General features: G+C 39.0%; 3 protein-coding genes across 4 annotated transcripts; 2 read left to right on the top strand and 1 right to left on the bottom strand.

Annotated features, from left to right (window-relative positions):
* The first annotated feature begins 41 nt into the window (after window positions 1-41).
* LOC116307528 (N-acetylneuraminate lyase) lies at window positions 42-5,796 on the top strand. Of its 2 annotated transcripts, XM_089025957.1 has the most exons (12): window positions 42-233; window positions 309-355; window positions 839-909; window positions 1,465-1,552; window positions 2,263-2,320; window positions 2,740-2,815; window positions 2,886-2,978; window positions 3,350-3,495; window positions 4,186-4,232; window positions 4,668-4,752; window positions 5,162-5,201; window positions 5,549-5,796. In XM_089025957.1, the coding sequence occupies exons 1-12, from the start codon at window positions 219-221 to the stop codon at window positions 5,707-5,709; spliced, it is 927 nt and encodes a 308-aa protein (XP_088882083.1). In that variant the 5' UTR covers window positions 42-218; the 3' UTR covers window positions 5,710-5,796. The 2 variants fall into 2 exon arrangements, with proteins under 2 accessions (XP_088882083.1, XP_088882084.1); XM_089025958.1 differs by lacking the exon at window positions 2,886-2,978.
* A 376-nt stretch (window positions 5,797-6,172) lies between these two features.
* On the bottom strand, window positions 6,173-9,498 carry LOC116307533 (uncharacterized). The gene is made up of 2 exons (XM_031717809.2): window positions 9,430-9,498; window positions 6,173-9,068 (listed from the first exon to the last, which is right to left on the bottom strand). Exon 2 carries the CDS (start codon window positions 9,057-9,059, stop codon window positions 7,194-7,196), a length of 1,866 nt encoding a protein of 621 aa, XP_031573669.1. The 5' UTR covers window positions 9,060-9,068; window positions 9,430-9,498; the 3' UTR covers window positions 6,173-7,193.
* A 1,989-nt stretch (window positions 9,499-11,487) lies between these two features.
* LOC116307535 (putative G protein-coupled receptor No18) lies at window positions 11,488-14,274 on the top strand. The gene has a single exon (XM_089028405.1). The coding sequence runs from the start codon at window positions 11,937-11,939 to the stop codon at window positions 13,272-13,274; it is 1,338 nt and encodes a 445-aa protein (XP_088884531.1). The 5' UTR covers window positions 11,488-11,936; the 3' UTR covers window positions 13,275-14,274.
* Window positions 14,275-14,387: the final 113 nt, after the last annotated feature.

Raw genomic sequence — 14,387 nt, 5'->3', positions numbered from 1 at the left:
AGGCTACTTCACTTTCACAAACCACAGAAAGCCCGCGCATCCATTGACGGAAGAATTTCCATATTAATACACTTTAAAGTTAAGCAACATTTGAGGTCTTTTAAAAATCTGCTTTTTACTAAAAGTTTTACCACTAGACGTCTTCTTATTTTTTATTCATCTTTTGGTCAAGTTTCGGCTGCATTTGAAGCCTTTTAGAAGAATTAGTCACGTGTAACATGGCAAATCCCAAGGTATTAAAGGTCAACATGTTCTTGATTCTATAAAGTTAAGTTTGAAGCTTTAAAGACTCCTTGTTCTTATTTCAGATTGAGGGACTTATCACTCCTCCATTTACGCCACTCCACGAAAATGGGTAGGAATTCGTAAATGGCATTTAATTATAAATTAATGATTTATGACTTATATAGCCTCCTTTCTATATGAATATAAAGCTTTTGTTCCTATTTTATTATTCTTATAATTTCCTCATGATACTATTGATAGGAGTCTTTATGAAACTCATGAATAATTAATAAGGAAAACACAATAGAAATCATTGTCCGTGGAGGAGGTTGTATATCTGATACCAAATCCTCCTGATTTTCATAAACTTTAACTCCAATTTTCTTAGCCAAATTCAACTTTATCTTAAAAATTATAGTAGAACATGAATGTATACACCTAGATGTTTCATAAGCAATATACAATACTCCGATGGCAAGTGATTGTATATCTGAATATATATAAATTAGTATGCATATAATAGTAACAACGTCCTAACTCTGTACATATACAGGGAGATAAATTGATATGCATGATAATAGAAACAATGTACTAACCCTGTGCATATTTGCAGAGAGATAAATTTAGATGTGATACCTAAGTATGTGGATTACCTTGTACAAGGAGGCAGCCAAGGAGTGTTTGGTGAGAAATAATTTTTTGTCTACAGATGATAAGAAATGATTCCAAGATTTGAATAAGTAATTATATATAGACCCCTTTCAAGATATTCCCAACCCAGCTCAATTCAGAGGACAAAACAATAAAAACCAACTCTCATGAGAGTTGAATTTTGTTGTTTTGTCCTCTGAGTTGAATAGCTCTGAGAAAATCTGTTATTACAGTTGAGCCATCGATGAAATATTCTTTTGTTTAAAGTATCATCCAAGTTAGGCTATCAGGCTGATACAATGCTTGTTGTCTCATTTGCATCTCATTTGCATGCATCCATATTAACTGCTATAATAAACAAGACTATGGGCATACAGTAAAGGGAAGGAGGGGCAATAACAGGGGGAGGGGGAGGGGATGACTAATTTAATGAAAAGCAGTAAACATTTAATGTAATTGCAACAATTCACAATGCAGTTTATTCAAGTACTTCAGACCAAGGTTTACACAACTCCAGTGTTCACAATATGTCACACAGACACATTATAAGAAGCATTAGATAATGATTTTTTATTTTACCTAATGCAGTGAACGGCACCTCTGGTGAGTGCCTACTATTTTCTGTTGATGAAAGGAAAAAATTAGCCGAGATATGGGTTAATGCAGCAAAAGACAAGTATGTATTATGAGATTTTGCAACTAATTTTATTGTAAAATTTATGCAATTAAGTATTTTTGTCTACAACCACAGGGGCAGATCCAGGATTTTATTTAGGGAGGGGTGCTGTGCACAAAGTAAACCCAGGGAGGGGTGCACCCTTTAGAATCAAAGGAAAAAAACAGTATTGGTTATCTTCGAAGCTGGGGCACAAAGTCGAACCAGGGAGGGGTACGCACCCCCTGCACCCCTCCCTTGAATCTGCCCCTGAACCAAAGTGATCCTGATTGGTCCTATAAAGAAATTCAAAAAAGCAGTCATTGCCAGAATGAGGGATTGCCAGAACACAAGAGAAGTGTTAGGAACAAAATAGACAGTGTAATACATAGATAGATTTAAGAGGGGTGGGGTGGCAGATGGGGCCATGTTCCCCCTTTTATTTTGGGATTCATTTTTACCTTTTTTTTGTCCAAGATATCTCCCCAGAATGCAGGAAATCTAACATATTTCTGGATACCACATTTTAAGAACTTTCTTCGGAGCATGTTCCAAGACCTACTCTGGCCTCTGGTGTCGTTTGCTTTAATAATGAACAATTATCAAAATGAGAGATTTCTGACAGTTCTTTTATTGATAATATTCTGTGATTAATATACTTCATTAGCTCACTCCCAATCTCATTATACTGTCCTTTGCTTAAAAAATTCTTTGCTTTTTCCATTTAAAAGGTTAAAGTATGTAATTATTCAGGTTGGTGCAGAGAGCATCAAGGATACACAGGAGCTGGTTAGTATAAACATATCATTTGAGAAATTATTCGACTATTTCATTCTTCATTGGGGAGCACAGGCTGGGACCATTAAGCATAGTTTTCATGCAATTAGTAATGTACTGTTTATCATTTATCATAGGAGGGGAGGTAGATAGGAAAATAACAACATTTTGAAGGCTCTTCTAATATGTATGGGACTGGTCACACAATTTTGAACTTGTTAAAAGGGGTGGGCTGTCTATAAAACTCTACATTAGGGGTGGGTCATTTTTCATTTCCTGCATGAAAACTTAAGAGGGCATCATCTTTTTTTGTCCTCCTTTTATACTGGGCCAGCAAAACAAAGAGCTCCCTAAAATCCAGTCCCCTCCCCCCAAACCTCCTTTACTCTATGGCAAGTCCCCTAATACATAATGTTGTTAATTTACCACAGGCAAGGCATGCACAAGACATAGGGGCACATAGTATTGCAGTTCTGCCGCCATCATACTACAAAGCAGGATCTCCAGGTTCTGCTAGTTTGTGTCTTTTCTTCTCATTTTTCTTGGTCATTACTAAAGTAAATCATGCCTTTTACAGATGCATTAGCTGACTATTTGCAGGAAGTTTATAAGGCAGCACCAAGCATGCCTATCATGTATTATCATATTCCTTTCCTAACTAATATTAACTGTGAGTATTCTAGTTTCTTTCCTCAGTCAGTCATCTGTCCATCCATCCTTTCATCTCTCCCTCTCTCCCTCCCTCCCTCCCTCCCTCCCTCCCTCCCTCCCTCCCTCACTCCCTCCCTCCATTTATCCATCATTCCCTCCCTCCCTCCCTCTCTCATTCCCTCTCTCCCTCCCTCTCTCCCTCCCTCTCTCCCTCTCTCTCCCCCTCTCTCCCTCCCTTTCTCCCTCTCCCTCTCTCCCCCTCCCTCTCTCCCTCTCTCCCTCTCTCCCTCCCTCCCTCCCTCTTTCCCTCCCTCCCTCCATCTGTCCCTCCCTCCCACCATCCATCCATCCATCCATCCATCCATCGGTTTTGCTTAATTTTATTTCCAGTTCCCCTTGAAGATATATTGTTGGCTGCTCAAGAGAAAGTCCCAACACTTATTGGTGCAAAGTTTTCTCATAATGATTTGGCAGACATGGGACGAAGCTTGACTTTGTCACAGGGAAAATATCAAGTGTCGTATGGTGGAGATGGGGTATGTTGTTGTCAATGGTGATAAAGTATATCATAGAAAAATCAAACACCCCCTTTTCCATTTATTAAGGAGGGAAAATAGTATTGTTTATGGAGCCCTTGTCAAATCTACTCAATCTTGTTAATATTTTGTAGAAGCAAAACACACTGGTGCTGTTTTACAATATTAAACTTAAAAGGTTGTTTTCTTTCCTGGATGTGACATGGTGATGCAATGTTTACCCATTTCAGACCACATGTCGTTCCTTAGAGTGTGGTTTCTTTGTTTAACAGCTGTGCATGAGAATATACATGAATATGGGTACATCTCAAACCAAGGGTAATGGATGGGAAAACATTGCACCACAATGAATTAGGTCAATGCTGAATGAATTGGAACCCCCATCCCAGCTCTATCCTCTCTGGATAAAAAGCCTCCTGATTACAGACGGTCAATTTGTCATTCTTTTGTCTTCTAGAACCTTATGAAGTGAGTAGGAGGCATTTTTTAGGATGCAAAATTTAACCTAAAACTGTCACATCTTTAAATCGTGACAGAATTGTTTTCCAACTAATAAAGTTGTTAATGCATGGACATAGTTGAAACATTCCAGAAAAATAAACTAAAGGTGTCTTTCTAAAGTGAGTTTTGACGAACCAATGGATGAACTAGAATGCAAATAACATATTTATTAATGAATTTTTTTAACAGATGATTCTGGGAGCTCTCGCAATGGGTGCTGTCTCTTGTGTAGGCGTGTATGTATCTTCCAAGCGGTAGCAGTTTGTAGTATTAGATTTTAAAGATGCATCTTCCAGCTTTGTCCCTTATTGCTGTGTTTAAGGTGACGTCATATCCTGTCCCGTGCAGAATGCTCATCAGCTATATATCGCAAGTTGTCAAATTTTCACAGGGCCCCATTGAAAAACTCCTTAGAGACATGGGCACCCTACCAGCTGAGCGATAAATTTTGTTTCAGCCAATCACAGCGCGTTAGACTGTTTTGCTGCTTCTTCCTCATTCCCAGGCTAACCCAACTTTTGCATATTTTTCTATTTTTGGGCCGGTGATTTTATCCACTCATGCTTTGCGCGCCGCGTTTACCGCTCAGCTGGTATCTAAATATTATAACCGATAAATAGATAAAAAGAATCTAAAACGTTTTTTTCTAAGAGGGATGTAACTCTTTGCAGGTGTTTCAACCTTGCGGGAAAAACAGCAAGTGCTGTTTTTAACGCGTTTAACAAAGGAGACTTGGAGATAGCGAGAAAACACCAAGTAAGAGAGCGTCGCATTTCGTTAAGGACCTTTCTCACTCCTAAACCAAGCTCAACCACAACAGTATATTTTTCCCGCGTTGCCCTGTATTCAAGCGCTTTGGAGTGAGGTGTGTGTGATTGGTTTCTGAGTCGGAACCATGAATCACTTAACTTTCTTTCTATAATTCCCAAACTTCTTTTTCGTTTGATTTTCTTCGTTCTCTTTAGAATCATCCACCCCCTGCATGCCCTGGGTTGCAGAGTAATCGAAGGGCGAGCGGCGGAGACAACCATAGGTTACCATCCCATCCCCCCCCCCCCCCCCCCCCACACACACACACACAACCACCGCCACCCACCCACCCACCCACCCCGCAAATGAATTTCGGTGGTAATATGTTTTTAACGCCATCTGTCTCCTCCTCTAGAATCATTTGCAAGCACTAATGAAAGTTATCAATGACAATGGTTAGTATTCAACTATTTGTTGCAAGTTGCATACCAAACTCGAAATGCACTATGGGCGATTTGAATTACATCAGCAAAACGTCACAACGATATGGAAGTTTCCCAACCTTTGTCCTTCCGTTTTCGGGAATATTCAAGCTTGCTAAGTAACATGCAACAAAACCTTGCCTTTTGTTTTCATTGCTGTAGATATCCTTTTTTAGCGTAATTTTTAATGTTCCACCACAGACATACACTCACAATAGCGCACGCGTTTTAAGCGTCCAAACTGAGTATTACGTATTACACCAAAACCCATTGTGACGTGGATGAATTAGAATAATTTCCGTCATTCTCATTTTTTACAGCCGGAAAATCTGTCTTTCCTCTAGCTACTTTAAAAGCTGTAATGAACATGAAAGGGGTGAACGTTGGACCCCCGCGATTACCACTGGTACCTTTAAAGCAAAAAGAGCTTGACAAACTTAAAGGTGATCTGCAGAATATTGAATTTTTTGAATGGTCATGAGCGAACGTAGTTTTGACTGGCCTTGTAAGTAACCTGTTTAAAGTGCAAATGAACCCTTTGAAAATACTTTCAGTACTGGTTCTGCATAAAGTTAATAGTAGATTGGTAAAATATTTCTTGATTTGAGTGATGCGTCTCTAAGTTATGAAGGTTTATACTTCCAATATGTTAATGATGATGACGTCAGGTAAGGTATTTGAGTGTGTTTGTTGTAACAAGTAACACTAAATGCTGGCCATTTTGAAAATACAAATTTAAAATAGCTTTCATGTAAACCATGAGTAAAATAATGATGCTTTTTAAATACTGTATCTATGAACCAGTTCGATTTTGCATATTTGATTAAGCCTTAATAGACGTCACACTTATTAGCAAATTGGAAGTGTAAACCTTCATAACTTAGAGATGCATCACTCAAATCAAGAAATATTTTACCATTCAACTATTTACTTCATCTAGAATCAGTACTGAAAGTATTGTCGAACGGTTCATTTGCACATTAAGTTGGGTCACCAAAAAATAAACAATGATTTTTCTTTCAAGATTTTTATAGGTCCTCGCGCTACAGTCGATAAATCAGTTGATTCCAGTTTTTACAATATTTTACGATAAACATTTGTAAGGCTACAGTATCCAAGGGATCTCTGAAATGCCGGGCTCGTTTTATTGATACTTGTTAGTCTTAGAATCTAGTTATAAGTTTTAACTTAAAAGTGCGTTGAGCTAATGCAGAGCCAAGTTGACCAAAAAGACTTTCCTTAGTCGGTGTGGCTTTCAGTAGGGATTCCATACTCGACCATGGACTATCCTTACCTAAACATGCTTGACTTCCTAAATCACACAAAAATGCATTCAAATGAACAAATCCTTAAACATCCTAATGTATAACGCATTTATTTTTTTGGTATTTTTTTGGTACATCAAAACACTTAGAATGCTTGCTTAATTGTAACGTTTTAAACTTATATTGATATATTTCTCTTGATTCATACTTTTTCAGTATATTGATATGGTTTGATCTTAGAAACCCTAAGTATCAGTTAGACGACATAAAAGCGCGCGCCCATGGCGATATAGACGCACGAGAGAAAATATAAAGAACGATTAACAAGCGAAAGAGTGGCACGAGGCGAAGCCGAGTGACACTCTAGCTTGTTAAGAGTTCTTTATATTTTCTCAAGTGCGTCTATATCGCCATGGGCGAGCGCTTTTTTGTCGTCTAACTGATTTATAATATGACCAAAAATCTACCGTGCGATCCATGGGCAAATAGTTCGTAGGCATTTGAGCCAATCAGAGCGCGCGTTATATCACACATCTCACTCGTGCGCGCGCTATTGACGCCATCGGGTTTGAAAATTTAGAGAAAAAAGGCGAGCGTCCGTTGAGATCAGCGTGCGCGAGCGTGCAGCCCATGGGGAAATAGTTCATTGGTTTTTGGCCAATCAGAGCGCGCGTAATAATCTAGTCATATTATAAGTGGACTAGTTAATCTCAATGTCCTCTAAATCCACTTGGTAGTGGTACTTATGAAGGCATCTGTGCCCAAAGGTACCTGCTTGAACCACGAACAAGAATCCATCCGCATCCGTTGTCATATCAAATATCTTAACCTGTGAATCCTTTTTGTAATCCCATTCACGAATGAAGCGGCGTTTACCATCATATGTGCGTTCGTAGATCCCAACCACGCTTTTTGGTCCCAGTTGGTCGGCAGAATAGAAGATGTTTTTCGTAGAATCCATCGCTATACCTTTTACAATGCTCATGCGGGAGCGTCCGTCATTAATCTCATCCCAGCTTTCCTTTGTGACTACCATCTGTGCGATCTCTTTGAAGATGAAATCCGAAGTCTTCGCTGCGGTATCTGAAGGTATGGCTCCTACAGCAGGGTCACTTCTCGATATGCGGCTACTTTCCACCACCCAGTTGTTTCCACCAGTCGAACATCCAAGGTAGTTGATGTTCCCATAATATTTGTTGTAGAAGCTGTGGAGGTACCAGTCGTAGCGATCGTTTAACGATGGTGTTGGTTCAGAAAGCCCCCAGCGCATTTTCCAGTTATAGATTGCACCGTTGTAGTCTGCATATGCAAAACGATCTCCACAAAAGGCAACGCCTCGTACGTCGGGTTTATTTCCATTTGGCTCGAAGAGCTGAGGTATGGTGTAGTAGTGCTCTATGGAAAGCCCAGTTGGGTCTGTAAAATCACCCTTTATTTTGAACATCAAAACGTAACTGTCTCCACCTTTTGCTTTGCTATGAGCTGCTACGGCCATGACTTTTTTATCAGCATTTATAGATATGTCCAGTGGATGGCATTGTCCCCCGCATTCTGCTCCTGGAAGGTCGATTGTTTTGACAGTCTTTAAATTATCACGATTGACAACCGAGATCTTCGACAGTGCAGGCTGTGAAACGAAGAGATAACCGGCAGCATAGTGCAAGCCATCTGATTCCCCCAAACCAGTGCACTCGGATTTTACTTCTTGGACCGGATAGATAAACAGGTCTCTCATTGCAAATATGTGGTCTTCTTCTTTCTTGCGTCTGTCTTCAGAATAGGGGTCCTTTACAAAGTTTTCACAGTACTTCTTGTATTCAGGATCACGAACTTTCGTCCACCAAGTACAAACCTGGGACATTACCTTTTCATAAGAGGTTTTGTCGTTTTTGTACTTCATCGAAGCTGCAAAGATTACGGAAGCATAACCATCTTCTTGGTATCGAAAAAATTTCCTGATGAAAACCCATGTGAGTTTAGCTGCTTCGTGGGTAGCCAATCCGCTGTCGAGCTTTGCTTTGAAGTAGTGTTCGACGAGTTCCTCTTTAGTGACTAGTCCAGTAAGGTGAAAGAGTGCCTTTTCGACGTATTCATCGTTTCCACTTCCACCAAGCACCTCCTTGATGAATCGCTGGCGCCTTTCTTTTGCTACCTCAGATTTGTCGTCCTCCTTCAACTCTCGAATGACCTTTCTTCTTTCGTTCATGGTGTATTCAATATGCTTGAAATACCACTTTCTCTTAGATTCGTTCCAGATTTCTTTAACGTCCTTCTTGATCGATTTAATATCATCTGCAATAGCATCAAGTTTTCGTTCTAGAGCATCAAGCTGCGCAGTAACTTCTCCACCACCACAAACATCGGTAAAGGTACAAACGACTCCTTGAATTGCAGATGCCATGCTAACCACCAAACCTATTACACTTAGAGGATCTACGGATCGTTTTTCTATGCTTCCGCTTCGTGGTTGGGGAGCCGTTTCATTGAAAGACTTGCTTTCTGTTTTTTGCCAGCCAGAGGCTAGAAAAACAATTGCCAGGAAAAAGATAAACTTCTTGGTAGCCATGTTCCTAGCCTGAAATGATACAATAAAAGGTGTTGCTACTTGAAGCCTCCTACCCGTCCTATATCATCGCAAAAGGAAAAGCAAAAGTTAATTAGCCTTCTTTGATCTAATTAGTCAATGAAAATATAAAATTGTAGTGTCTACACATAACTTTTAAGCCTCATTTACACGAACAAGTTTTTCTTGTCAAGTTTTCTTTCACAAAATAAAACTGGTACATCAGATTTTTCGACAAGGGGACTTGACAAGGGAAAAATTGCCACTTTTCCTCATTTACACGTGCAATAAAACTTGTCAAGGAAAACTTGCACGTGCAAATGGCGACTAACATCAATAAGTACATGGTATTATCGAAAGGAAAATAAGTTACCTAGCCTGGTTTCTTGGGTGAGTAAGGATAGCCAGCAAGTTGTCTGCCGACTAGTTTCTTCCCTTAAAACTGAACTAAAAGTTAACGGGATTTCTTAAATGGCTTTATTTATTGTCAGTCATTGTCTGTCTACACATCATCTCTTAAATTATTCAGAGTGCTTGTTCTTAAGGTTGACCTATACACCGAATTAAACAATTGAACAGCTCGGTGAATGGCGCATCGTTGACCTTTGTCAACTAGATGGCGAAAACACCTTATCTACCGTTGTTACCCTTTGACATTGGATTTTACCTTAGTCATGTAACCTATGACCTTTCACTTCGACGAAGAACTGACGTCCGAAACCTTAATATTTTTACAATGAAACGGCTTCGCTTGCTTTCTAGACGAAATGACTAACGTTTTATTTCCCAGCGCAGACAAACTCTAGCGCAGCGCACTGATTCTAAAAATAGCTTAAAGATTCGGACAAACATTGCATTCTGTTTAACCGCTACGAGGATTATACGAACCGATTTTATTATTTTTACTTAAAGTTACAATAATAACCCATGTAAACTAAGATCAACTGCGATCGGCTGTGAAAATTATGTGCTGAAAGTAAACTTGTAAGTTTGTTTGTCCGAATTTCGCCTTTGTCTTCGTTTTTATGACGTCACGGTTGCGCAGCGCTATTTAGGATGGGGTTTTCTCTGAAAAACTCGTTCATTAATCATTTAAATCATAACCCAAGAAATGATGAAATATCGATGATTGACATTTTTGACTGTGTCATTGATTTACCGACCAAAGTTGCTACAGGCACGGAATCGTCATGGTTGACATGCTCTCACGAAAGGAACTGAACGTGTTAGGCTTTACGCCGTCTACCGTCCAATGGTAAATCTCATTAGATTAGATGAAAAGAGAAAGGGAAAAAAGCGAAAAGGAACAAAAATTAAAACAAAAAAGTAAACTAAAGATGTTTTAGAATTTCCTGTTTTTATGACGTCATACCGTTGCATGCAAACAAATTAGTTGATGTGGTTGATTAACCAAAAGACGCTATAGTATTGTATAGTATATTATAGACCCCTAGCATTGATTTCCTAGAGGAATTCTTCTGGGGGACAAAACAATAGGCCGTCTTTTCTTATACAAAAAAAATCATTTTTTTGTCCTCCAGAACAATTCCTCTTGGGACTCAGTACAAGGGGTCTATTTCTGGTGTGCAACCACATGACTCAAAATCCTTCGAGATATGAATAACAATGAAACAACCGCCATGTTGGTTGATCTAACGAGAGAAGCTAATGAGAAATGCTTTGTTATCGTCAAACAACATGACGGCTATGACGTAACATTCTACCCAAGAATAATAACTACAACCTGCGAAAAGGGCTAGCAAGGTTTCAGAAACACCATTTCTAATACATTAATTTTATGCCTTTCCTTCATGACGCAAATGTTATGCAGACATATAGTTAAAATGTAAAACTTCTGATTTTCAAAGTAAATATCGTGATGGCAGCCATGACAGGAGGCACAACAATAGAGTCTTTTCTACCAGGGAAACTGAATTCTTTCTCGTGTAAATCAGATTAAACCTGACTCAATTGTTTCTGGCCTCCTGTCATGGCTGCCATCATGTAAGGTTGCAAAGCCTCTATTTGAATAAAATAAGAAGAACGGAAAAATAATTGGAAGTAATTGTAATCCCTTGGCATTTATGGCATATTGATCTCCACCATCCAACGCAAACTTAACTTTATGAAAAAATAGGCGAAATCTTAGCACATTGATGGTCAAATCTCAAGGTCGTGCGATCAAAGAATCACTTAAATTCAAAAGGCGACAATTTTTCGTTCGATAATAAAGATTTTATTGTCGACGACCATGATTATTATAATTACAGCTGGTATTGCCATGTAGAGAACTTAATCAAAATATCAAAAGACAGGAGTTCGAAACCAGATATTTTAATACTTTATTTCCTAGTACTTTCCTGAAATACCTTTGATCCATTTTATAAATATCTTTCGGTAGTGTTTTCAATCTTATTGAATTGCGTGACTTTCTCGATAAGAAGCAAGATAAAGTATAGTAAAAGAAAAAGAACTGTCAAATTTATTGCTTCAGCTGTCTCGTGCTCGAATATCTTCAAGTTGTCACAGGTGGCAAAAGCCCACTTAGTCATTAGCGATTCAAATCACTGAGAGTCAACCTTCCATTTGTCGAGCTTGACATTTCCAAAAGCAAACTTAGAAACGTGCCCTAAACTTGAATTTTGCAGTACTAAGCCAGACATCTTATTGTCAGCTTATTCCGCCTGCTCGAAAGAAGTTGGCCATTTGGGATTTTCGTTCGATGTACTTTTTCACACTTGTAAATTTGTCACTTCTAGGCAAGCAATATCTTTAGACATGCAAATGTATTGTCTTAAATCTATCTGGACTTGCGTGTTTTTTTCATATCATGCTGCTAGAATTTATCATCTCTAACACCGACCTTTTTGCGTGATCATAATGAGCATCGGTCATATCGACCATTGCCATGAAGAAGAGCCTTACTTCAGTTCAAATGTCTTATTGGTTATTGTCGTTTTGTCACTAGTTACAGGATTGATCACAGGTGCAGGAAATTCTCTAGTTTTGGCGTCCGTTTACTTGTTCAGGAACCTCAGGACGCACAGTAACTATTTCCTGGTGTCTTTAGCTGTAGCGGATCTTTCAGTTGGTTTGGTTGCTATTCCGTTATACTGTATTGGAGCCATTACGTGGCCTCACACGCTTGGCACAATAGAAGGTCATGCTTTGGATTGTTTAGTGATGTTAACACTAACCGCTTCTTCGTTGAGCCTGGTTGCTGTCAGCTACGATCGACATCTTGCGATTTCATCTCCTCTTCAATATTGCAGCCTAATGAATATACGCCGATGTCGAACAATCATCATCTTGGTGTGGTGTTTGTCTTTCGTTATTGCATCTCCTAGTTTCATTGCAAAGAACTTAAGTTCTCGAGCGATTTTGAACGTTGCTTTTATCATCATATCATTTGTTTTTCCTCTGGTGGTCTTGATCTTTGTGCAATGTGGTATATTCAAGGCTGTGAGAAGACAGTTGTCGCTGATGCAGACTCCCCTTATGCAAATGAATGTTGATGACATTCCACACCAGGAAAGAGGACAAGCAACAGAAGAGGTACAAACACTAGAAAAGCGAAGCAAGGAAAATATGGAATTAGAAAATATAGATAATAGTGATCATCAAAACAATGAAACACGCCCAGAAAAAGTACGAGATTCGGATTCAATACCAGATGATGAATACTCAAAAGAGGTTATGGGTGAGAAGAAGCAAGAAAAACCCATCATGAAAAGATTGCATAAAGGTTTAAGTAGGCCTTCTCCATGTATTGGTTTGAATGAAAACAAAGAAAATAACAATTCGATGGAAGAAGTGAATCTGCTAGAAAATAAGTCTCATCATCGCTATCATGATATTCGTGACCACAATCTTCATCGACATCAGCGTCAACATCGGTATTTCATTTTCGAGCTTCATCCTGACAGATTCGTGTTGGTAAAGCAAGTTTTGAAGCACCATAAACACGCAATCACACTTGCTCTTGTGATTGGCTGTTTCACTCTCTGTTGGCTGCCAACATTTGTTCTCATCATAATTCAAGCCAATGACAGCGCTCTGTGTAGCATTATCAAACATGAGCAAATATACTTTGTTACGTTGCTTTTTGCATTAGCCAATTCGTTGCTCAATCCTTTCATATATTGTGCGAGGCTGAGCGAATTCCGTCGAGCGTTTGCCAAGATTCTAAAGTGCAGATATCAATCTTCTGTTCGGTAGAACTGATATCTTTAATGGGGATACTAATACACGTAAATTCAGTTAGTATATCCACACAAACACAAAAATAACAGACCGCTACACTCGAGGGACTACTTCAACGAGACGGCGGCCATCTTGGATCGCAAGACATGGGGCGTCCAGGGAACAAAAAAGCTTTGTTACGCTATTGACTTCGATTAATATTAACAGCTCACCACAAGAGAATACAACAAGCAATGAATTAAGACGACACATCGATGACGTTTACCCATAAAAAGACAAACGCGTGAAACTCTATATATTTTCTGCCATCTTTGTTTTGTAAGATGGCCGTCGTATCTTCGAAGTAGTCCATTGCAAAATCATTGTCGCGCTCACTAAAACATAAAACATAAAAGCTGAGATCGAAATGTTACATGGGAAGGACGCTAATTAGATGTTTCTAAGACTAGTTATGTAACTGGTGAAATGTTTACAGTCCTTTGACTAAACGTTGTCGTTGACCGGATCATCCCTACGCGCCTAGACCGAAAAGGATAACGGGTAAATTCCCCAGAACTTGCGTCATCCAAACTGCTCGCCAGTTTAAATCTTCGCCGTATGCTCGAGGCATGGTTTCAGCAAATTAAATGGGATCGAAAAAAGCGAGCTCAAGACGTGTTAGATAACATATGCGGCAGCTAGTAACTGTGAATTAATTATCCCCATGATCCTTTTCGGTCTAGGCGCGTAAAGATGAAGCCGATCAAACGACAACGTTTAGTCAAAGGACTGTATACATTGTTGCACTGACAGAGAGCATGGAGAAATGTTTCATATAGACTGTGTATCAGCAAAAATGAATATATCAGAGGCTAATGATGTCATTTCCCAGACTACTAAAACTATTTGTATGACTGTTGCCTATATTTATGTGTCTCTTTCGTACGCAAACTCTAGAGAATGACACGTGTATGAAATGGGAAAACTAGCCCAACGTAGAGGTCTATTATGTCACATTAAAAAAAACTTTTCTGAACCTCGTTCATTCCAGTTGCATTAAACGACAATATTAACGTATTAATGGGTAATCTCGATTTTTAGGTTATCTTTTCTAACACAAATGCCAAATGAAAACACTTTTCTTCCTTG

The sequence above is a fragment of the Actinia tenebrosa genome, unplaced genomic scaffold, assembly GCF_029948245.1.
Source record: "Actinia tenebrosa isolate PJP-AT-01 unplaced genomic scaffold, QUT_ActTen_1.0 PGA_scaffold0__85_contigs__length_37466705, whole genome shotgun sequence".
NCBI classification, from domain to species: domain Eukaryota; kingdom Metazoa; phylum Cnidaria; class Anthozoa; order Actiniaria; family Actiniidae; genus Actinia; species Actinia tenebrosa.
This window is presented reverse-complemented; position numbering and strand designations above follow the sequence as displayed.